Raw genomic sequence first — 25,305 nt, forward strand, 5'->3', positions numbered from 1 at the left:
GTACTACAGTGGCCAAAAAAGACAAACTATTATAATAGAAATCAATCTGATTAAAAAATTAAATATTCCAATTAACACTGAAACAGTGTTTGTAATCGTTATTTACAATTCATTAATGATACCAGTGTATAACTCCACACAGTCAAAGTATACCCTTTTCCAAGCAAATACGGACTCTTGTATCCCCATTCAAGCATTCGATAGTAGTATGTTGTTTAGGCACAACATATCAATTTAAAGAAGGAGATCGATCTGTGGTCCAGAGTAATTCTATATATGGCCATTTGGTTTGCAAGCAGCGTTTTACAGGAGTGTCGTCGGTCTGTAGCATTGGTTCTTCAAAACCCATAACAACTGCTGTGCCTTCTACATACATGACCTGTCAAAATAAATCCAATTATGTCAGCCTGTTTGTTTAAAAACTCTCTATTTATTTAAAACTCTCTATTCTATTATTTTCACTGGGTTAGGACAGGATTTGTTATGATACTTTTTTTTTTAACTACAAAAAGCAAATCCATGAAGTTTTATATACTTTTTTTTTTAAATTAAGTGAGGTATGAGATCAAAAAAACTAATCTGTTAGACTCAAGTGCCTGAAAATCCTGATCAGTCCATATTCATTTGACTGTTTAATTCAATATACAGTAAAGGCCAAAACTGGGGGGAAAAAAAAAAATCTAGGAAATGCAATGCAAAAATTCTGTGACAACAGATCTTCTACTACTGTTGTAATTGCAAAGTTTGGTATTGTTATTTTTATAAGGACAGTCTTCCTTAGACTTAACTTTATGGAACTAATTTTCTATAACATGGAACTTCTGTTGCAAATCAGCTCTATTCATAAAACAATAATCAAAATGCTATAAGCAGAATTCTTTGAAAACAAAAATTTGTTTACATTTTCTTGATTATGTGTATGTGTTCAACAGTAAAGAGAAGTGCATCTTTGAATGCTTTTGCCTACATTTTGGGGTACGAAACTGCTGGACATTTTACAGGGGTAATTTTAAGGACTTAACTCCAAGCTATTCCAAAGACTGAGTATACACACTTTCTCAAAGAGTCTTCTTATTTGAAGTTATTTTTGTTCCCTATGTCTATTAATGCCTTAAACTTTTCTACCCTAAATGCTAATTCAGGAACTAACTTAGAGGCAGCCATGGAGTGTCATGTATACCCCTCCTTCCAAGAACGCTGAAAATGAAACAGGTCATTTTTGTCCACCACTAAGTGGTTCCAAAACCTATCCATTTTTGATGTAGGTCTGGAGTACTAAAATACTTCACAAAAAAATTCCAAACATTTCAAAATAGATGTAGGGTTACTTATAAAGTTGCAGTTTGTCTGTGTTACAGCTCCATTGTTCTTTACAGTTCAGATCTCACTTCTCATGGATATGCATGAGAAGTGCTCTATTTAAAACACACAGGTTAAGATATGCAGTCTAGCCAACTGATCCAGTATACTAGCTAAAATATGATCAGGGGCACAAAGCAGTTTCCAATTCCAAATATATAATTTTGGAAGAAAATTATCAAAATAATAGTTTTGTAAAAAGTCTGTTTCAAATTAAAGTATTTTCCCTGTAACTATCATCAGTTTTACAATTTAACACAGGGAGTCAGTTCTGCATACTAATGGTTATTAAGGCTAGATTTATGTTTCTTAAATCTTACCTTTTCATTATAGTTAGACTGCTTCAGTCCATTGTAATGGTAAACAGTGAACGACTCTGAAACCCTGGAGTCCTAGCAGAAAGAAGACAGTTAATTTCATGTAACTTATACACTGTGCCTCGACAGTCTCTTCTCTTTACAACTAGACAGATGCATTTAAACAGGAAGACTCAAGGAAATTGTACAAATGTACAATTTCTTTTAGGTGACATCATCTTGAAGATTTTGTTCATTTTACCTTTCTCATCAGAAGTAATAAAAAGATGTCAGTAAATTAATGGGTAACACCCCTGAGAGTAAGTCATGATTTTCTGTGTTCATCTGGACACTTCAAGCTAAAACTTCAGCACTGACTATGTAGAAACTGTCCTAATTTTTCAAGTCAGACACCTTAGGTAGTAGCCACATTCACGTGTATTTATGACTGTTTGGATGCTACTATGTTAAATATTTACTAAGGACCAGATCCAATCTCCAACCCTCCATTTTAGACCTAAAAAGTTATTTATGCCCACACCTGCCTAACTGTAAACTAATTGTGAAGACAGCTGTTCAGCTGAGGCCTAACAGCAGATGTATTGCAGTTGTCAACCTTTACCACTTCAGGTGTTTAAATGCTTTAGTCCTAAAAGGACTGAAGAGCTTTGCATTTCAGTGAATCAGTAAACACAAATCAGGTGTAGTAACATCTCTTTTATGCCCACTGGACCAGGCTCCAAACAACAGCTTATCCCTTTTTTAAGTATATGGAGGTAAAGGCGGGAATGAGAAGAAAGCTGCTGCGGTTACAGTACATCCATTAGATTACAAAAAGCCCTCACTCATTTTTCTCCTCTTAAATGACTCAAAACCTTATCTCTGTATGGGTCTCTCACAGCAACCCAGGCTATTCAGTGGAGGGAGGGTGGTGAAAAGGAAGGTAAGTGGTGACTCTACTTGCAGAAGAGATGAATAAAATCAAGAGATTAATAAAACCTTATTCACAAAGATGAATAAAATCAAGCTTTGCTGGGAAAAAAAGAGCACACATTCTTTTCCCTGAGGAAGGTATGCTCACTCTGAAGGAAAAGAAATGCTGCTTTCCAGTTCTTGTCCCATGGATGTTAAGAATTTGGTGCAGTAATTGTTTCCCAAAAAAAGGGGCTACAGGGGAATTCAGGAATCCCCCTCTCCAGGTGACTGCCCTAAGCACTAGAGTCAGGCTTGCTCTCTCAGGCTGAATGATTTTAGAATATTTTTCTTTTAAGCCAACAGCTTTGAAACAGAAAGCTGAGATCCCTTCCTGCTTTTGAGGTGGAGTTTAGTACTTTCTAGGAGAGTTAAGAATGGGGGCTTGAATATTCACAGCAAAGAAGGAATCAAAACTGGATCTCCTGAGCACTAGGTAAGTGTTCAAATAGTGCATAAAAGAGAACATCAACAGTTCCAACCATCACTGACATCTGCTATTTCCTCACAGTATTTTGAAGAAAGACATTCATCTTCATTTCTGTAGAATTTCACTTTCAGAAAGAATTCTGAACGAGGTGTCAGTATGGAGAAGGGCTCCTGCTCTCTGATTCACAGAGCACTGACAGATTGGGCAGCATATCCGTGCCCTCAGCATTCATTCATTAACTGATACTGGCAGATCCCAGTCCAAACTATGCTGGTTGTTCAGACTGTACTCTTAAGGCAGTAACACTTCCTGTGTTTTCTACTGAAGCCAGCGAATGTTCCACAGCACAGGCAAAACTGAGTGGTGAGGAATCACGTGCAGCAGAGAGTTAGTACTTGATGGACATGCATCGACCTGGGGGCTCCAACTTTACAACAGGTAAAGAGGTCCTCCACCAACTCTCTAGGTGACTAAGGCAGATATCTGCCCATGATTCTACTATGCTCCGTTCCCCAGCTGCCCTTTTGCAGTCAGCAATAGGCAACAGATGCAGCAGCCCCATACGACGCTGTTTTCTCCTCCAGCTACCTATGGCCTACAGTACTGGACAGTTTAGGCACAGCCAATTATGGAGGATGTGCTTTGGCTTTCTGAACTTTATTCTAAGCATCTGGGGCCTAAAATTAAGCAGTGGAGTCTTCCAGATTTGCAAGTGTAATATAATTGTAAGAAATAAGATTAAATTATATTCAATTGTAAAGGTATTTCCACTTCTGGAGATACAAATGAAAGGAAAAAGAAGCAGTTGGCAAACACACCACGCAGATACAATTCTGTAAATCTGGAGAAAATGAACAGTCTAACTCCTTTTTCCTCTAGATGATGAATCATCCCTTAATGATATATTCAGTCCCTACCATCTTTGGCAGTGAAGTTCTGGTGTCTTCTGAATGACCAGACTTTCATAGTACAGAATACTACACCCAAACAGTGCTGCACAACCCTTAACAAAGAGGGTCTTGCTGTAGGCGTTTTATTAGTTTCACATTTCCTTTGTTGTAAAAATTAAGCCATATAGTTTCAGTGACATGTTAAGCCACAGAAGTCTTCTCTCAGCCCTTCTCTTGCCTCACCAGCCTATCTTTCTGTCCCTGGGGAAACCCATTCTCTCCTGCCAAGACAAGCATTTGCATGGCCATGGAACAAGCCTCTATAAACCTGCAAAGAGAGCTCTCAGCCGGAGCAGTTCCCTGTTCTGGTTTACCACATTTCTGTACAAAGAGGTTCCTGGTGGCAGGAGGGAGGCAGTGTGAGGACAGGAAAACATGACCCAGGGCAAGGGGAGAAGAGGACAGCAGTGTTAGGTTAAAACACACTTCTCAGTGGTGGTGCTATCTTAATGAATAAACGGAACAGATTCAGAATTTGAAAATAATTTTCCATAACCCTGGCAGATACTGACTTCCACATATGCCAAACACAGCTGTATCATGACTTTTTGTAACACTGTAAAAAATTTTACATCATTTGAAATATACATAAAAATAGTTTTAAATATGTTTGTAACCTTTTCCCATTTGCTAGCAATTACAGCAGACTTTTGTAATATGGATAAAAACAGCATGGTAATTTATTCGCAGAAAAACGAAACTCATACGAACTTTTTGAGTAGGGAACCAGTTCAATTTCATATGCAAAATGATTATATATTTCCTGAAGTTAATTTTAGAACTTGTCACTACAATGGAGTTTCCTTCCAATGTAAAGCTGACAAAATCATGGATACCTTATGCAAAATGGAAGTCTACAGTTTGTTGTGTAATACAAGAAGTTACTCGCTGGTCAGCTGTGTCAAATGAATGCAATACTTATTATTAAAAATAGCTCTGTGATATTGATGGAAGTGTTTAACGAATCTCAAAGACAAGCAGAATAGACAATGCTCTGCAGCATTAAAGCTGTATTGATTACCTGCTCAGGGAAAAATTCTTGCAGAAAGGGACCCAGTAATATGATGCCCAGTCCTTCTGGGTCTAATTTGGTCTTCATGAGGTTTACACTGTGACAAAAACATGGAATATAAAAGTATGAGTAAGACATTTTTATTCTTGCATGACTAAGTTATGCTGTGCTACCACAGTACTGGCTGCCAAGTATAGCAATAGTATTCTATTTTTAAGATTAAGTGACAACTACACCAGAATGGCATGCAAGTTGCCAAAACATGGTTATTTTTAAATAAAAGTAATCTGTTATTTTAAATTAAATAAGTGATAATTCTGAAGGACCACCATATTTGGTAAAATAATTTGAGACCCACATAATCTAAAACCAGGTTTACAGCCCAAAAGGCGTTTTGCTGTCTTGTAAGCATTCTGGAACTTAGATACATAAAACAGTCATCTTTTAAATACAGCTCCGTAACTACCAAACAACCTGGTTTTAAATGGAGATTTGAAAAGCCTCCAAGATTTTCTAAGTACACTGAAATAAAATTAACAGACACATTTCTTATTTACATCATGTCCTTGATATCAAAGAAGTCAAAAACAATGAATAATAAAGTTATTAACAGTACTAATCTGAAAGCCTTATTGCATGAATACGATATAATTTCAGGTCACTACAAATGAACGGCAACTATAACTTTGTATTTCTGTTTAAGCAATATATTTCTACAGGCATCAGCTTGCTTAGACATTTATTTGCATCTCCCTATCCTTTTGCCCAAGTTACAAGTTGTACCGTACACAAGAGTGCCCTCACTGGGTCAAACCAACTGAGCGTCTTGCCCAGTATCCTGTTTCTGACACTGGTCAGTAGTGGATGCTTACAAAAGAGTACAACAGGGCAAACATACAGTGATATCCTTAGTTTACCCTCCCCATTTCCAGCAGTCTGCTGCTCAAAGACATCTTCAGTGAGAGGCAGTATCTAAAACACAAAGATACATGTTTTTTCTTTCCATGCATGCGCCTAATTGGCTTTGAACCCATATACACATGTGGCATTTCATAAACTCCACTCACAAAATTAAAATTACACTATGGATTATGGGAATAAGTATCTCCTCCTGTTTTGAACCTGCCGCCTGATAATTCAGTTTGAATTCATTTTTGTACTGTGAAACTCTTTTAGAGACCTCTAGTACATGCCAATGGTTGTCTCTCTTTTCGAGGTCGAATAGTCCTAAACTAGTTCTTACTTGTACTAATGCCATTCTGTAGTTTCGATTAGCCTCGTTGCCTTACTGATATCTTTCTACAATGTTCTTTTATTAAGATGGAGTGAAATGTCATGCTTTTATACAATGGCATAATTCCTAGAAATCCCACTCCATATGTCTGTCTATCACTGTGTATCAATTTAAATCTAAGATCTATTTCCTGAATGGTAATATCTAGTTCACAGCCCAAAAATGTGTATAGAAAATCAGGATTGTTTTATCCCAAGTGCAATCAAGCTACATTTACTGTATTGAGACTTCTCTGCTACCCTGTCCTGCAGTAACTTCTGCTGCTCTTCCACACCATTTTTTAATATCTCAAATACTTTTGTATCAGCAGCAAACTATCACATTAATCCCTACCTTCAAATCCTCACTGGTGCTAAGACAAACTTCACAGACCTAACACAAATTCCTGTCAAATTCCTCTAATGATCCCCCTCCATTAAGAAAAAATGACATTTTTATCTGTTGATCAGTTAATTTATCTATAAGAAAACCTTCCTTCTTATCCCGTGTTTACACATGAAACATTTACATGTAAATTTCCTCCAGATTGTCCTTCAAATTCTTTTCTAAGTACCATTGTCCATTTGTCACCTTCTCATTCTGGTACTGTCTGGTACCAGGACACTTTACAGTAGTATGTAACCTAAAATAGTTCAGCAATTTCATTCTGATTTTTCTTCAGAATTTTGGGGTTTTTTTACTTATCTTGACACTCCAGATTCCTAGTTACTCTGACCACCCATAAAAAGGCTGAAGTGTGGAAACCTCCCTGTAATCTTCCCCAGTGAAAATGAGAACTCATCCCTATTGTCTGCCCCAGTGAATATGAAGAGGAATTCACTACACTTTTCTTACTGATTTTGAATACTTTTTAATATTGGGGATCACCTATCAGCACTACAGACTTCTTGCAAGTCTCCTGGTTCTGATGATAGGCTTAAAAAATATACTATTAGTTTATAATAATAAATATATTTTATTATATTACATTATACATACATATATATGAAATAAAATTATTTTATAACTTTGCAGTTCAGTCATCAGAAGATTTTAACTCTGCTTTATTTTGTATTTACAGTTAATGTTCCATAATGGTACATTCTTCCCTATTTTTTTTGTGTAGGCACTACATTTTCCTTTCAGAAGACACAGTCTTAGCTTCTCATAGCTGCCTCTTTTATACCACCTAGGTTTTTAACCACCTAGGTGTCTTTTGTTGGGGGCTGAGGGCAGAAGGTGTCTCTCCTAGCTTTTTTTGACTATTGTTGCATGTAAGCATTTTATCCTTTTGGATACCACTTACATGTCTTCATTTTTAAGTAGCTTCCTTTCTTCATCCTAACATAGTAGTAGTAGTAATTTGTGATGCTTTTTGGTTTTGCCTCAATACACACAGAATACGTTATGCGATTTTTAAGAGAGTGGCTCTGTTAAGGCCCTTGGAAAAGAAATTTCAAAATTAATGAAACTGAATGTGATATCCTATAAACTATGTTAACTTAATACCTTAAAAAAATCATTTTCACTATTCAAGTGAAACTATAGTGGAGGATTTGCAAGATACTGGACTTTAATCCTTCTATTTCTCACTCCTACTGTTCCCAAAGCACAAAATTTAAGATATTTCAGTAGCTGTCTAAAACATGCTCAAATTCTTGAAATGCTGCAACAGAGTTCTAAAAACATTTTTTGTAAGCAGAACCAAGGCAGATTTAAGTAAAGTTATTTTTGAAAATGCACTTAAAATTATGTAATAAAATTAAAGCAAGCTATATACTCACTAATGAAATACAAGAACTGTTTAAAAATGCAGAGCCGTACTAAGTTTTTAAGTATGGGCAGTGTAAAAAATTAAATCAATCAAGCAGGAGGGGAGATTTAATAAAATTGATTACTGTATGTTTCAACTGAGGCTCTTTCATTCAGCAAATAGCTAACACCATTCAATGTTACCAGTACTACAGCAGAACTACCAAAACATGTGTGTGTACGTGCTTCAGTCACTTCAGCGCAAAGTCTAGCATCTTAACTGAAGAGCATATGAATGTTGGGGTGATGATACTGATGGCTGAGAATTGTGTGGGGACAAAGGCCTCCAGCACTGGTCAAATAGACAGATAGGATAAAATGGTTTAAACCAGCTAAACCTAGAGTCACAGATGTACTCAAATCGGTGCCCTAAAAGGTATCAGATGGTTTTTAGAAACAAACAAGAGAGCTGGGTTCTCAGATGTATTTACTAAAAGATTAGAAAATTTTACTAAAATCATATGCAACGGCATTCAGTACTGGAATGGCTAATCCACCTTGTTAATTCACATCTGCTCTACAAAGTTTTCCCTTCTATAATTCTCAAACTCTACGCAGGTCTGACCGTTATTCATCTTGAGATTCTGATAAGCTTAAAGCCTTGGATTAGATGATCACAAAGAATTTCCATTTAGTTCTTGAACTAAAAAATGTAAATAGTACACTTGGAAGCAATGCCTTTAATTTTACTTAAAAATAAACAAACAAAAAACAACCAGAAGACCCTGCATGAAATTTGAAATGTGTTATTTATACCTGTGTTCCACATTAAGTAGACAGGACGTCTAGAACCAAAAAAGAGTAGGTCCTCAAGACGGTAGTATTAGACAACATTTTTATTTAAGAAGAGATGTTTCAAGACTGAATATTCCATGGTCTGATCATGCTTTTTCAATATAGTAGGCCTTCTGACTGACTCTTCCTACATCAACTTATATTTGTTGTGCTATACACAATAAAATAGGCCAGGGCTATGCCACAAACACCCTGAAGGCCAAGCAGCCAAATGGAAAAATTGCTGAATGCAGAAAGAGGATTTCTGCAGATTTATTGAGGCAGCAGAACAAAAAGGCCAAAAGAAAACTTCTCAGACCTATTAAATGAAGGCTTTTTTCTTTTTTCTGCTTTAAAAAAAACGTCTGCAGATTTCACCATTTATTGACATGATATGAATGCTAGCCTTTTTCTCTTGTATTTTCTTTGGTTTTAGTTTCCTGGGTGTCTTTTGGTTTCAATTTTCACTCCTATTCTCCACAGAGAACAGCTCAGTAAACTTTGTGGTACTTCATAACATATGAAAGGACAGAAAATGGCAACAATCAAATTTCAGATCATTGTGGTAAGTAAACTTGCAGTCTCCACAGCCATTCCACAGAAAAACTGATTTAGACCCCAATAAACCAGACCATATGCTTATGAAAGAGCACAACCAGCTTTTGGTGATGTAAGAAAGTTCAAGCACATAGCTCTCTCTTCTGGATTAAACATTTAGTGGCAAAACATGGTAAGCTTTGACACCATGCTGCCACTGAATATTAGTCCTGTCTGTCCACATTTATTTCCAATTGAAAATAAATTACCTTTTTCATTTGATAGTTTTATCTCTAATCCTAGAAATCAAGGTGTCATTTCTGGAGACAAATGACAATTATAAACACTACAAGGTACTGAGTGTTGGTGGAAACAAAAGTGTAACTGAAGCAGTTTCAGCTTCAAACTCTGTAGACAGATCCAGTGGTAACCCAATGCTAATCTGCTGCTGAGTACCTTGGTGGTTTGGCTTTTCTGTCACACAGTTTCACCCTCATTAACATACAGAAATCTATTCATTACTATCTCCTCATATATAGTAATGCAGTAAATAAGAGGCTTTTTTTTGCTTCTAGTTATGACCACCAAAGTTAGAGACATTTTAATTTGAATTCCTCCCATTTAATTTAAAGCTGATCTAAACACTTCAAAATAACATTCTGTGCCCAAAATGCATGCTAGGAAAAAATCTAGAAAAAACCCCTAAATTATAATTAATATGTGGTTAACTGATACTTCTGTAGTATTTAAATTTTATTATACTTACTATTCAGGATCTGAAACAAGGTCCAGAGCCTTCATTACATCTTCTAGCAGAGTGTCAGGTATAAAACCATTATCTGAAGGAGTAGCAAAGCTTCTCGTTAGGAAAAGCAAAAAAATGCTTTCTAGGAGTACAAATTTTATTAAAAAATACAAATACTGCATATCTTTATCTCTAAAATTTGCAAACAAATGGTGGGGGTTCTAGAAGGTATATAGTTTTCAAACACTTCTCTCCCACTTTAAAAAAAATGAGGCGTGCAATACAGAAACTGTGGGTTTATCATTCATACACTTAGAACCTTAATTCTTGCTAAGAATTCACTTTCTATACCAGTGTCCACTTGATACCATGGGGTAATAACTGTACATTTTTCCCTTTTGTTTAGTTAAAATAATACTTCAATGTTAGACATCCTCGGTTTTCCAAAATAGAAGAAAATTTTCAGTGTATGCCATGTACATTCAAGAACAAAATTTCATGAAGAATGCAATCACAGTGGATCAGTTAATTTATGAAAATGTAATATAAGAGCAATCAAATTATATTTAAGCTTTATGTTAATTACAAACAACATTACAAGGTTAAAAAACTTATGCTGCAAGAACACTACTTCCCACTGCACAGTGTTGTAGTCAACTTCCCTTACTACAGAATTCTCAGAAAATTTCTTCATCTCACTTGTAGATTGACTACTGTATTGAAAATTTCTTGTCTTAAGTACTATTTCATTCCTCTCTTAATCAGCTCAGGTGTAAACAGCATATTACCCTGGCACAGAAAGGAAAATGAATTTGAAAATGCAGTATTTGAACAAATTTTAGAAAATAATGGTCCTATTTTTGAAGAGATACCCTACACAATGCAGTATTCATTAATATTTCTCTCTATTGAATTAGTACATTTTGATTATAAAATCTTATTTCAGCAAGAAGTTTAGCCTTTACCCTCAGGGTCATATGTCTGGAAAACTCTTCTAGCTTGTTCTGAAGGTGCTTCAGGAGCAACAAGGGCCATATCCTTAAGAGGAATAAAAAAACAGAAGAAAACTTTCAGAATATTCTTAATTAAGATACAGGTTACTAAGGAAATATTTAGCCATACTACACAAGTTTGGACCTTAAATTAATGCAAATTTAAACACAAAAGAAAAATTACAGTAATTTGGCAATATTGCTGATAAAGAAATACGTTAAAGATTATTCCACAAACTTCTAGACAAATTTTATGTAAGTCTTTTCATGCAGATGTTGTGGCACAAAAGCTACTTGGACACTACGTGTGTTATGTGGAGATTTAGACATGTAGTATCATTCTTTGTATCTGGAAACACATATACATGTACCAGTGAAATTTAGTGAGTGTACTGTGCATATACGGAAGCATATAAAAATTATTTAGATTGAAAGCTGTGAGAGAATTTTTTTAAGTCCATTGCACAGAATAGCAGAACACAAATTTCTTAACTGCATTAAAAAAGTATTATTTCAATAGTAGATATTGTAATGCTTTTATTAATCTGTGACTTTTAAAATATCAAATACAATTACGCTTTCCAAAACATACGTGGACAGGCACATGTCTATATCCTTTTGTAAAACCAGCAAAAAGCATATCCCTCTGGTTTTATGCCCAAAACATTATTATAAAAAAAGTGAAATTGAGAAGTTATTAATGAGAAATGAAAGGTGGCATAAAGGGTAAGAAATGCACCTATTCAAGACACTTTTTAGTTTAAAAAGATACAAAGACTTGATATTCAGATAGAACACGAAACTCCAAGATAGAGCTCCAAAACCTGCTCACTAGGAGTACTTAAATCCTACATCTCCTCTTGCAAATTTACAATCACCCATGTTGTTTTTCACATAGAAAGGAAAATTAAGAACTTGCTCAGAGGGAAACACTGCATTTCACAATACCCTCTCTATAGTTTTTCTTCCTGTCAAAGTGAAAATGTAATGTTACCTGCTATGACCCCCAGAAATAGCAAGCACTGACATTACTCTGAGTAACACTAAACCCTGGCAAACACGCTTTTGTTCATAGTGTATTAAGTACATTGAGTTGTTACAAATCAAAAAGTTACCTTAAACTGTTTCATAAAGTATACATAATCTTTTTATTTCCAGTTCATTTCAACTTCATTTTCTGGAAAGCACATCTGATCAACACATGGCTCAGGGGCTGGTGCCATTGTCAGAATTTTGGTTTTTTTGACCACGGGGCGGTTTACACGGCACCGGGCCTCCTCGCAGCAGATGGAGTGCAACTGACTCCAAGGGGCAAAGGATTCTTGCTTATGAGCTGGCAGGTCTCATAGAGAGGGCTTTAAACTAGATTTAAGGGGGAAGGGGATAAAACCAGGCTCACTAGAGTTGAGCCTAGGGGTAGCGTGCCAGCGTTGAAATTGATAGCCCAGCTCAGGTGCATCTACACCAATGCACACAGCATGGGCACCAAACAGGAGGAGCTGGAAGCCATTGTGCAGCGGGACAGCTATGATGTAGTTCCCATCACAGAAACATAGTGGGATGCTTCTCATGACTGGAGTGCTGCAATGGATGGCTATAAGCTCTTCCGAAGGGATAGGCAGGGAAGGAGAGGTGGTGGGGTGGCTCTGTATGTTAGGGAGTGTTTTGATTGCATAGAAATCAAAGATTGTGAAGACCAAGTAGAGTGCTTGTGGGTAAGGATGAGAGGGAAGGACAATGAGGCAGATATCCTGCTGGGAGTCTGTTACAGACCACCCAACCAGGATGAAGAGACAGATGAGACATTCCATAAGCGACTGGCAGAAGTCTCGCGTTCGCTGGCCCTTGTTCTTGTGGGGGACTTCAACCTACTGGACATCTGCTGGAAGTATAACATGGCAGAGGAAACAATCTGGGAGGTTTCTGGAGTGTGTGGAGGATAACTTCCTGACACAGCTGGTGAGTGTGAGCCCACCAGGGGAGGTGCCTTGCAGGACCTGCTGTTTACAAACAGAGAAGGACTGGTGAGAGATGTGGTGGTCAGAGGCCGACTCGGGCTTAGCGACCACGACATGATAGAATTCTCAATTGTGAGTGAAGTAAGGAGAGGGGTCAGCAAAACTGCTACCATGGACTTCCGGAGGGCAGACTTTGGCCTGTTCAGGTCACTGGTTGAGAGAGTTCCTTGGGAGACAGTCCTGAGGGACAAAGGGATCCAGGAAGGTTGGACAGTCTTCAAGAAGGAAATCTTAAAGGTGCAGGAGCAGGTGGTCCCCATGTGCCTTAAGAAGAGCCAGCAGGGAAGGCGACCGGCGTGGCTGAACAGGGAGATTTTCCTGGGACTCAGGGAAAAGAGGAGAGTTTATCATCTCTGGAAGAAGGGGCAGGCAACTCACGAAGAGTACAAGGATCTTGTTAGGTCAAGCAGGGACAAAATTAGAAAGGCAAAAGCCCAGCTAGAGCTCAGTCTGGCTACAGTCGTAAAGGATAATAAAAAATGCTTCTACAAATATATTAACAACAAAAAGAGAGGCAAGGACAATCTCCATCCCTTACTGGATATAGGGGGGAATATTGTCTCCAAGGACGAGGACAAGGTTGAGGTACTTAATGCCTTCTTTGCCTCAGTCTTTAATAGTCAGTCCAGGTATCCGCAGGGTATTCAGCTCCCTGAGCTGGAAGATGGGGATGGAGAGCACAATAACCCGCCCATAATCCAGGAGGAAGCAGTTAAGGACCTGTTAAACTACCTGGACACCCACAAGTCTATGGGACCTGATGGGATCCACCCGAGAGTACTGAAGGAGCTGGCAGAGGAGCTTGCCAAGCCACTCCCCATCATTTATCAGCAGTCCTGGTTAACAGGGGAGGTCCCAGAAGACTGGAGGCTTGCCAATGTGAAATCCATCTACCAGAAAGGTCGGAAGGAGGATCCTGGGAACTACAGGCCTGTCAGCCTGACCTCCGTACCGGGGAAGATCATGGAGCAGTACATCTTGAGAGTGCTCATGGGGCATATGAAGGACAACCAAGGGATCAGGCCCAGCCATCATGGGCTCATGAAAGGCAGGTCCTGCTTGACCAACCTGATCTCCTTCTATGACGAGGTGACCTGCCTAGTGGATGAGGGAAAGGCTGTGGACGTTGTCCACCTAGACTTTAGTAAAGCCTTTGACAGCGTGTCCCACAGCATTCTCCTGGAGAAACTGGCGGCTCGTGGCTTGGATGAGTTTACTCTTCGCTGGGTGAGGAACTGGCTGGATGGCCGAGCCCAGAGAGCTGTGGTGAATGGTGTTAAATCCGGCTGGCGGCCGGTCACAAGCGGTGTTCCTCAGGGCTCAGTTCTGAGTCTTGTCTTATTCAATATCTTTATTGATGATCTGGATGAGGGGATCGAGTGCTCCCTCAGTAAGTTTGCAGATGACACCAAGTTGGGTGGGAGTGTTGATCTGCTGGAGGGTAGGAGGGCTCTGCAGAGGGATCTGGACAGGCTGGATTGATGGGCAGAGGTCAGCTGCATGAGGTTTAATAAGGCCAAGTGCAGGGTCCTGCACTTTGGCCACAACAACCCCATGCAACGCTACAGGCTTGGGGAGGAGTGGCTGGAGAGCTGTCTGGCAGAAAAGGACCTGGGGGTGCTGGTTGACAGCCGGCTGAATATGAGCCGGCAGTGTGCCCAGGTGGCCAAGAAGGCCAACAGCGTCCTGGCATGTATCAGAAATAGTGTGGCCAGCAGGAGCAGGGAAGTGATCGTGCCCCTGCACTCGGCACTGGTGAGGCCACACCTTGAATGCTATGTGTGGTTTTGGGCCCCTCACTACAAGAAGGATGTTGAGGTGCTGGAGCGTGTCCAGAGAAGGGCAAGGAAGCTGGTGAGGGGTCTGGAGCACAAGTCTTACGAGGAGCGGCTGAGGGAACTGGGGTTGTTTAGTCTGGAGAAGAGGAAGCTGAGGGGAGACCTTATCGCTCTCTACAACTACCTGAAAGGGGGTTGTGGCGATGAGGATGTTGGTCTCTTCTCCCAAGTAACTAGTGATGGGGCAAGAGGAAATGGCCTCAAGTTGCGCCAGGGGAGGTTTAGATTGGATATTAGGAAAAATTTCTTCACTGAGAGGGTGGTCAGGCATTGGAACAGGCTGCCCAGGGAGGTGGTAGAGTCGCCATCTCTGAAGTGTTCAAAAAACGTGTGGATGTGGTGCTTCAGGACATGGTTTAGGGAACATGGTGGCGCTGGATTAATGGTTGGACTTGATGATCTTGAAGATCCTTTCCATCCTTAGTGATTCTGTGACTTTCTTGAAAGAGAAAATCATGTTAACATCCACTCATTATACCTGCATGTGCCAACAGTGAACTTTGGTCTAAATTGTACAAGTCTGTATTACTTCATTTGAAGGAAGGCCAGAAAAGAAATCTGAAAATGTAGAATTAAAAGATGTATAGTGACCTTTTGTTCTTTTACCAGATTAAGAAAACTGCTTCAGGAAAAGAACAGAAACAAATCATACATTTGACCAGAATTCCACTCTTAACCAGTTTCTCTTAATAGCTGACTCCAAATCAGTCAAGAATTTTAAGTATACACCTAATGGCATCCAGCATATACTTAAAAACTTTCCTGAATGAAAGCCAACTGCCTAGGACACACCAAGAGAGATAACATGGAACACAACAAACACTTAAAAATAACAGTTTTACTTTGAACACATGAATGATAGAGCTATTACTGGCATGAGGTGCATACAGTGGGGGTTACAGAGCTCCCCTCTACATTTCCATGTAGAAGAGAGACAAATATTTGGTCCTGTACAGGAATGTATTAGACAAAAAGTTGGGAGGAGACATCTGCCCTGTCTTCCAAGGCTCTAGATCACTAGCCCATTATACTTTCACTCCTAAGGGGTACTCCATTGCCACTTGAGTACAGTGCAAACATCTACGTTACCAAGCAATGCAGCACATGGAGGGAAGACTTGGGGTTCAATTTGCTGTGCTGTATTAAGGGGTATCCACATCGCTGCTGGCAATGAAGTGTGCGCCAAATGTCAGTCCTAGAAGCTCACTGTGCAGAAGCAAAGCCAGTTGCTGTAAGCCCTTGTGTCCACACTGCAGGCGAGGCACCCTGAAAGGCCTCCTAGTGTGCAACTCAAGTCTTGACTCCACCATGAGAGAAACGGCTTTCAGCACATCTCTTGGACACTTAATTGCATGCAGCAGGATTCCCAGTATACATGCAATGCAAATTTGCACCAAAACAAAGCTCTCTAACATGCTAAATCACTACTGTAGATGGATCTAGTGAATCACACCTGCTGGAATTCTCCTAGTTCCTGAGACACGATACATTTATCAGGACTAAATTACTTCTGGCTCCAGCCTACTGCCTCTCTTGCAGCACAAGTGCCACCTTTCACTGTGACTGGACTGCAGAGCCCATCTTTTTATCTGCCTGTAGATAAACTGGAACACTGTGCTTCCCAAACTATGTGACTTCTCCAATCACCTTGTACACAAGTACTCCAACTGAGAAAGCGTACAGAAGAAACTAATTTGAGAGAAGTCCCTTTGTTCTTCTAGTCTCTCCTAGTGAGAACAACTTGTAAATTGCTTGCTTAATATACTGGAAATATAAACCCTAGATGTTTATATTAATTCAGTATCAGAACAATGTAATTATAAGGATCCATAAATATGACTAATTTGGAACAAAACCACTATTTAATGAAAAATATTCCAGTGATATTATAAATGAATGGTAACTAGAACACTTACAGAACATCAACATTTGAACAGTGTATCTTCATGTTTACGTATGTTCTAAACTTTTTTTAAAGTACTTTGCAGATAAAGAGACAATGCTGCTTTAATAACATCTACACTCAACACAATCAGTTTAATGACGCCAAACGATGTATGAAGATATGCAGTTGTTGAGTATATACTCTGTTATAATGGGTAACAATTATGTGGTTATATAAGGTAATGCAATCATCAGGCAACAGTCAACAGGGGTTCATGAAGGCAAAGTCCTGTTTAACTAATTTCATGTCCTTCTATGCTAAGGTCACCCACCTAGTTGATGAAGGGAAGATAGTGGATGTAGTTTTCCGGATTTTAGTAAGGCTTTTGATACTGTCCCTCACAGCATCCTTCTGGACGAGTTGGGATGAGTAGGTTCACAGTGTGCTGGGTGAAGAACTGGCTGAAGGGCAGGGCTCAGAAGGTTGCAGTGAATGGGGCTACACCTGGCTGGCCACTGGTCACCAGCAGTGTTCCTCAGTGTTCAACTCTAGGGCCAGGTCTGTTCAGTGTATTTACCAACGATCTGGATGCAACAGTTGAATGCACCATTAGCAAGCTTGCTGATGATACCAAGCGGGGGGGTGCTGTTGACTTTCTTCAGGGACAAGGGGCCTTGCAGAGGGATCTAGATAGACTGGAGCCTTGGGCTATGATTAATGGGATGAAATTTAACAAGTCCAAATGCCGGGTGCTGCACCTGGTACAGAGTAATGCCGGGCACAAGTATAAATTGGGAGATGAGTGGCTGGAAAGCAGCCCTGCAGAAAGGGATCTGGGGGTGCTGGTACTGGCAGCAGGCTCAGTACGAGTCAGTAGTGTGCCCTGGCAGCCAAGAGGGCAAACCGTGTCCTGGGGCACATCACACACAGTATAACCTGCCAGTCAAAAGAGGCGATTCTCCTGCTGTATTCAGCATTGATGCGGCCTCACTTTGAGTACTGTATGCAGTTCTGGGCCCCACAATTTTAGAAGGTACTCGAATGCATCCAGAGGAGGGCAACAAAGCTGGTGAAGGGGCTGGAAGGAATAACCTATGAGGAGCGGCTAAGGACTTTGGACTTGTCTAGTTTGGAGAAAAGGAGGCTGAGGGGCAACCTCATTGATCCCTACAGCTTCCTGAGGTGGGGAAGTGGAGAGGGAGGTGCTGAGCTCTTCTCCCTGGTATTCAGTGACTGGATGCGTGGGAATGGTTCAAAGCTGTGCCAGAGGAGGTTCAGACTGGACATTAGGAAGCATTTCTTTACCAAGAGGGTGGTCAAACACTGGAACAGGCTTCCTAGAGAGGCGGTTGATGCCCCAAACCTATGTTTAAGAGGCATTTGCACAATGCCCTTAATACCATGCTTCAACTTTTGGTCAGCCCTGAATTGGTCAGGCAGTTGGACTAGATGATCACTGTAGGTCCTTTCCAACTGAAATTATTCTATTCTATTCTATTCTATTCATACACTGTAGAATTGGATAATCTGTGACCAACTCTTAAATAATTTGGAATACTCCAGAATTAGAAAAGTTTCATTTTTGGGGGTCAGTATTACGAAACATATTACACAGGAGTAGACTTCACTATCAGTGAATTAAAGTACACTGTTGCAATTACTTCTCAATTTAAAATAGATGATGCCATAGTACATAGAACTTATTAACAACAAAATGACCAGTGATTTCTATATTCAGGATTTAACTCCAGAGAGGGGCTATTTTTATGGTAGGTTCTTATTAATGAATTAGCAGCTCATGGATGCAGTGTAACAAGGAAGAACTCTTAAAATTTCCATGGTTTGGAAGGATATCACCACAGTAACTTCCAACTGCACAGACATATTATTTCAAATGCAAACTACATAGTTCTGCTTTGGTTTACAAGTATGCAGTTCTTTCCATAAAATCTTAATGCAACCCAAGAGTAAAGACTATCATTTGTGTGTTGTCCTGATTCGCCCCAAACCATCTTGTTAATGTAGTACTTTACACAGTTTCATGTGATGCAAAACAGATTTTAAAAAATAAGCCTCCTGCAACTACCAACAAATTTTTTTTGATAGTCCAATTGCAAATAGTGTGTTGACATTTTAGTCTTCCAGGTCCTTAGCTTTTTCAGTTATTTCAGTGCATGCGTACATGGGAACAACTTAAGAGAGTAAGTCACTGAATGCATTACTCAAAACTGAAAATTCTCTATGTCTTTCAACTGAACTTCTAAATATGGTAAAGCCTCCCAATTACTACATATTAACGCTTTTTATTCATTAAAGGTGATTTACTGATGCTCTAAGGAAGTAATTTCAGGAAGAAACTTAGAAAAGTTATCTGCCTTGGAGAGATGACCAGCCCCCCCACCCCCCCTTCAAAATAATTCTAACCTTTCACTGAGACTGTTTTCCTATACATAGTTAAAAATGCAAGATTTTAATCCTATATATACAAATCCCATGCACCCTCTAACTTAGCATGTCATTCATTTCCAGTATCCAGAAAAATTCAAAAGTTCAACTAGTCCATATATTTGTATCTAGGGAAAAAAAATGTCACATACCTCCTTCAGGCAAAGCTGAAAAAGTGACAAACATCTAACAAAAACGTACTTCAGCTGCCCAAGCTGATATTTCAATATATGTGCCAAAATATATCCCCCACCCCAGCATTATGAATTGTATTTTGATGTATCCCATGCACTGAAAGTTCCATATAAGGGAATCCCATCAACAGTTAATTATAATAATTATTTCCAATACTAAGTACAACATGTCCCAAAAATCATGTTTCACTCGTTGGCTCTTGTGATACACAAACAAGTCATTTTATATTACTTTGAAAAGTTATTCTCACCAGTAGTACCAGTTATTTTAAGATCCCATGATTACCCTCAGAGGCAAAAATACTCTTCATAAGTTTTAATGAAAACATTCCAGAAGTTTTCATTCTACAAATCAAAAGCAGAACATAATGGCTAAGCTACACTGACATCCTGGCTATGAATTTTTACAAAGAACCCACCCTGAAAGACCTGTTGCCCTTCAAAATGAAATCTGTTCACATATGGACTGCTTTACAGTTCTACACTAACACTGTGAAGAGAAATATGGATACAGTATTACGTACTGTAGTACTGAAATTTGCCTAAAGACAATATAGAAACACTGATGATTTATCAACAATTTAACTTGCTATAATTTAATCAGACCTGCAAGAATGAAAATTGTTTAATCCAGTCTTGTATTACAGAGAGAAGTGTGTATTTTTCAATGCTATAATCAGTGGCTTTCACGCCAACAACTTTTCCAAAATGGTTTCCTAAGAAAACAAGGTTGATGGGATCTCTGAAACCAATTCCCATCTCTCAAGCTGACTTCTGAATCCATTGCCCAATTTGAATTTTATCTGACAGAGAGAATGGAGTCTCGTGACTGGTTGTTGAAACTGGAAGCCAGGCAGGGAGGAAACGTACAGGTTTGTATGCCCACGGAGGGAAGGCACTGCTGTGAATTGCTGTGCTCAGCCATAGGTGGACAACCATTCAACCACCACAGGCGCAAGCCCAGACTTGTGACTGCATGCCTGGCTGCTGTTGGGTGGACCATCGCAGGAGACAAGTGATGGGTTACTATTTGCTTGTATGGGAGAGGGAGAAAGAGAGGTGCAATACACAGGTGGAAAGGGAAAGTGTAAAAATGCATTTAAGAAAGGGTCTAGGAGACAAGCTGCTGGAAGACAGGCTTCAGATGGTCTGCTCTTACATAACATGCTTTGATTTACCAGTGCTTCTATATGTAGTTTTAAATTAACATGACTTGAAGTAGTTGTACTGTTTCACTAACTACACAAGGGTCAACCTTAGATTTCTTTCAAGAACATTGCTTTATTAAGCTTCATATCAGTCTTGGGGGCTTCAGAAATGGCAAAACATTTGGTTAAGGTACAGACAGTTCTGACAGATGTCGGGAAGGGAGGTGGCAGGAAGAGACCAGAGCAGGAATCTAAAAATAATTTGGTAAAACCATAGGTCCAGTAAAGAGTAGAATAATGAGGTGACTCAGTATAGACTTTCGCTTATCTCTTTACTCAACTGCAGCAGATATTTGAAAATAACTGCAGTTGATGTGGAAGGAATAGATTGCTGGGCAAACTAAGATGAAATTTTGATCCAGCTAGGAGGGTGGAAAAGAGTCCACGCATTCCTATCACTTATGCTGGAGAAGAAAAGAAGTCTTCATCCAATGACAGTCATCCACAATGCAGTGTTGTGAAGATTTTTCAGTCTGGAGGGATCAGATAAGTTTAATCACCGTTCCTGGTCCAGAGGTAATGGTGGGGACTCTGGTCAACTTACTGAGGTCCTGATAACAAAACTGCCCAAAAATGTCAAAACCACTGTGGCCCTGTTCTGTTTTACTCTGAGTGGGACTCAAAGGACAAGTTTTACAACTGGGTAAAATACAGTATCTGTCTCTTCAACCATGCATGCCATCAGAAACACAACTAAGGCGGCAGTTTTTAACAATATAGAAAGTAAAAAGATAAAACTCAGATCAATCCTAGAGGCAAGAATGTCATTCACTTAGTCTCACTGTGGAAGTTGGTTCAGAAAGATTTTAAAAGTCAGTAAAGTTCTTTTGGAGATTATCTTTTGAAAGAGAAAAGACATTTCAGACAATCCTCCTGATGTACCATGCAACTGCATCATTACCATTTGGATGCATAGGTCTTTCACACATAACCAGAATGCATTTCAAACTGGATAGTGCTCTAAAATAAGAATGTGAAGCTTCAGTTTCTCCTGTGGCTGTAATCCATTTGCAACAAATCTCCAGATCCACAAGAGCCACATCCAATGTCAGTATCCCGGAGGACAGACACGGAGAAGGATTCTTCCAATGGTGAAGGGAGCCTGCTATCAAAGCCAGAACTGATGAAATGCTCTTTATAGCCTGAGAAATAACAACCCACTTAACTGAGGGAGAATAGACTGAATGCAGCCTTATTTGGAAGCAAGGAGCATTAGTGTCATACGTAGCACCACATATAACAAATGAGATTACGTGTCCTAAAGGTGTCAGATACTGTTTTACTTGCAGAGACTGGCTAGGAAGTGAACCAAAGAATAAAATGCAACATAGACTGGTATCAGTTCACAAGTAGGAAAGCTATCATCGCTACAGAAGTAAAACTAGGTTCAAAGTCTTGTAGTGAAATAAAACGTAGTTGTTGAGTCTCATTGAGATTGAGAAGATTAAACAGAGCCTGGGCACTGCTTGAAATTAAATAACAGCTTTCTTGTAGGTGTTCCTAGGAACTAATTATCAAATTAAGGAAAGAGGAAGAATCCTTAAGATCTGAAATGGGAGGCCATTATTTCTGTCATACAAAGAATTGAACAGGTATGGAAAGGCCATAGATCTTGCTGCCTCTTCGGCACCACTGAATAGATGTTGAGATTGCTGAGGTATGCAGTTACTGGTTCTAAAAACACTCACCAACATAGCATCAATTTAGGCAAACTATTCCCTGGAAAGGAACAGAGTTGAAGAATTATGCCGTGGCAACAAAGCAAAGCAAAGCCGAGAGTCCTCACCTGTAAAGTCCATACTAAAGCATTTGATGTTATTTGACATAAATGTAGTTTGAAAGTCTACCAGTCTGGTTCTGAACAGAGAGATGGCCAATGAAGACTAGTTCAAGACTCCCATTTGTATTCAGGGACATCATCTGCACCAACAGTTTGGAAGGGCCACTGCTCGTAGCTGCTGCAGTGGTGGAAGTATCCTCTACAGACTGCTTATAATGCTTTTCTTGTGCCGGCTGGTAGAATATGAGATCGCTCTATGGCATATTATCTTTTATTAGAGAAGGCATTAAAAAATGTCAAACAACTGGAAAAGACTGACAGAATACTTGAAGGAGTAAAAGATTTTCCTGCTTGAGAGCTGTATACGGAGGAACTGAAGGAAAGGTCTTTGACTTAGCTGTCATTATACAAGAGCTCTGCATCCACGACTGTTTCCATTTCAGAATGGCAGGTGTCAAAGATCATGTACTGTATCCTCCTTAGCCTTGAAGAGGGGCTTTGGGTCTATCTGGGATTCAGAAAAAGCCGAAAGAAAATCCTTTCCTTGAACAAGAGAGGGAAAAGACACAAAAGGAAGCATGCCACCCCCAAGGTAGCAGAGTTCTTACCATGGGTCAGAAAATAAGATACAGGCCTTGTAATTCAGACCGACAAAAGATGACACAGCTTATCTGAAAGTGTTCCTCAAGGAGTAGAGGTGGTGGTGGAGGAAAAACATTAATGGTAAGCAATTTGTTTCAACAAGGTAGTTGAAAGGAAGCAAACTGGCTCTAGTTGCGCTTTGCTTTGTGAACACGAGTGAAAGGATTGCATTTACTCGACAGTACCTGCAGTATCTAGCTGGTACTGCAAATGCAAGAGAGTTCCCATAGGGCAGAATGAGAAGCTACGTATAATGACTACTTCAAATCCATCTTCACCCATACAACCCAGACAGAAAGGGGAACCTACTTGATCCAAAAATGAGGTGAGGCTGTGGAGGAAAAGCAAACACAAACCAGGGAGCAAGAATTAATAACAGAGAAGCCTACAGTGAGCACACTGTCAGCCTATCCATCTGGAAAGCAGGGCTTTTAACATGCACTCAACTAAGTTGTGGAAACCACAATATATGCTCCATTCCTGTGGGAGAGGATGGTTTAATGAGACAGCCAACAAAAAAAGCCATAGCATCGCAGTTTTTCAGAAATAAGAGAAACTCAAACTACAGTGAATACATGTTTAACAGTTACATTGCCACAGATGTAGGTACTTTAGTTCAAAACACTACAAGAAGGCAACAATTCACTTGTTGACACATAATAAAAATAAGAGCTTCTTTACCATGTTCCCTGCTTTGAAGGGCAGATTACAAGACATTACTGTAAAACAATAAAGATCAGGTATATAGTCTTTTTTTTATTCATAGTTACTAGCTTGTTTTACTCATCATCACAGAACAAAGTCTTTGTTTTGAAAGCAAAAAACACATTACTGGAATTACAGATCAGGAGTCAGCAAATTTGAGTCTACTGGAATTCTTATCTAATTACTTGCACTGGGTTTGCATGGCAAGGTTTTGGTAGTAGCTGGGGGTTGCAGCTTCTGTGAGAAGCTGCTAGAAGCCTCCCCAATGTCTGACAGAGCCAATGCCAGCCGGATCCAAGACAGACCCATTGATGGCCAAGGCCAAGCCCATCAGTGACAGTGGTAGCACCTCTGGGGTAACATATTTAAGAAGGAGCAAAAAAACCTGGCAACAGAAATTTGCAGATGGAGAGACATGAGTGAGAGCACATGAGAGAAACAGCTCTGCAGACACCAAGTTCAGTGAAGAAGGGGGAGGAGGTGCTCCAGGTGCCGGAGCAGAGATTCCCCTGCAGCCTGTGATGAAGACCATGGTGAGGCCGGCTGTCCCCCTGCAGCCCATGGAGCTCCACAGTGGAGCAGATACCGACCTGCAGCCCATGGAGGACCCCACACTGAAGCAGGTGGATGCCCAAAGGAAGCTGTGACCCTGTGGGAAGCCTGCACTGGAGCAGGGTCCTGGCAGGACCTGTGGACCCATAGAGAGAGGAGCCCACGCTGCAGCAGGTTTGCTGGGAGCACTTGTGACCCTGTGGGGGACCCAGGCTGGAGCAGTCTGTCCCTGAAGGACGGCACCCCGTGGAAGGGACCCGAGCTGGAGCAATGCGTGAAGAACTGCAGCCTGTGGGAAGGGCTCACACTGGAGAAGTTCATGGAGGACTGTCTCCCATGGGAGGGACCCCATGCTAGAGCAGGGGAAGAGTGGGAGGAGTCCTCTCCCTGAGGCGGAAGGAGCGGCAGAGACAATGTGTGATGAACTGACCACAGCCCCCGTTCCCTGTCCCCCTGCACTGCTCAGGGGGAGGAGGTAGAGAAATCGGGAACAAAGTTGAGCCTGGGAAGAAGGGAGGGGTGGGGGGAAGGTGTTTTTAAGATTTGGTTTTATTTCTCATTACCCTACTCTGATTGGTAATAAATTAATTTCCCCAAGTTGAGTCTGTTTTGCCCATGACAGTAATTGGTGAATGATCTCTCCCTGTCCTTATCTCAACCCACAACTTTTTCATTTTATTTTCTCTCCCCTGTCCAGCTGAGGTGGGGAGTGACAGAGCAGCTTTGGTGGGCATCTGGCATCCAGTCATTAATAATTTACGTATTACCCTCCAGTCACAAGTTTAATCCTAAAAGGCATCTTTTCAAATCACCTGTTGTCTGCTATATTCAATTTTTTTTTTTTTTTGAGCACAGAATACAGTGCTATACAAACGCTAAACTTTAT

The 25,305-nt window shown here is 40.0% G+C and overlaps 1 protein-coding gene across 2 annotated transcripts in view; it reads right to left on the minus strand.

Moving 5' to 3' along the window:
- Positions 1–229: 229 nt before the first annotated feature.
- The window catches only part of MINDY3 (MINDY lysine 48 deubiquitinase 3), a gene marked incomplete at both ends in the record, with an annotated part of 64,205 nt that continues 39,129 nt past the window's right edge, over positions 230–25,305 (minus strand). For both annotated transcript variants that reach the window (XM_081996401.1, XM_081996400.1), the window contains 5 exons: positions 230–379; positions 1,680–1,751; positions 5,029–5,116; positions 10,182–10,254; positions 11,126–11,198. In XM_081996401.1, the coding sequence (XP_081852527.1) occupies positions 230–379; positions 1,680–1,751; positions 5,029–5,116; positions 10,182–10,254; positions 11,126–11,198 (456 nt within the window). The remainder of the gene's footprint in view (positions 380–1,679; positions 1,752–5,028; positions 5,117–10,181; positions 10,255–11,125; positions 11,199–25,305) is intronic.

This window comes from Phaethon aethereus (assembly GCF_964289735.1).
Source record: "Phaethon aethereus genome assembly, chromosome: 2".
NCBI classification, from domain to species: domain Eukaryota; kingdom Metazoa; phylum Chordata; class Aves; order Phaethontiformes; family Phaethontidae; genus Phaethon; species Phaethon aethereus.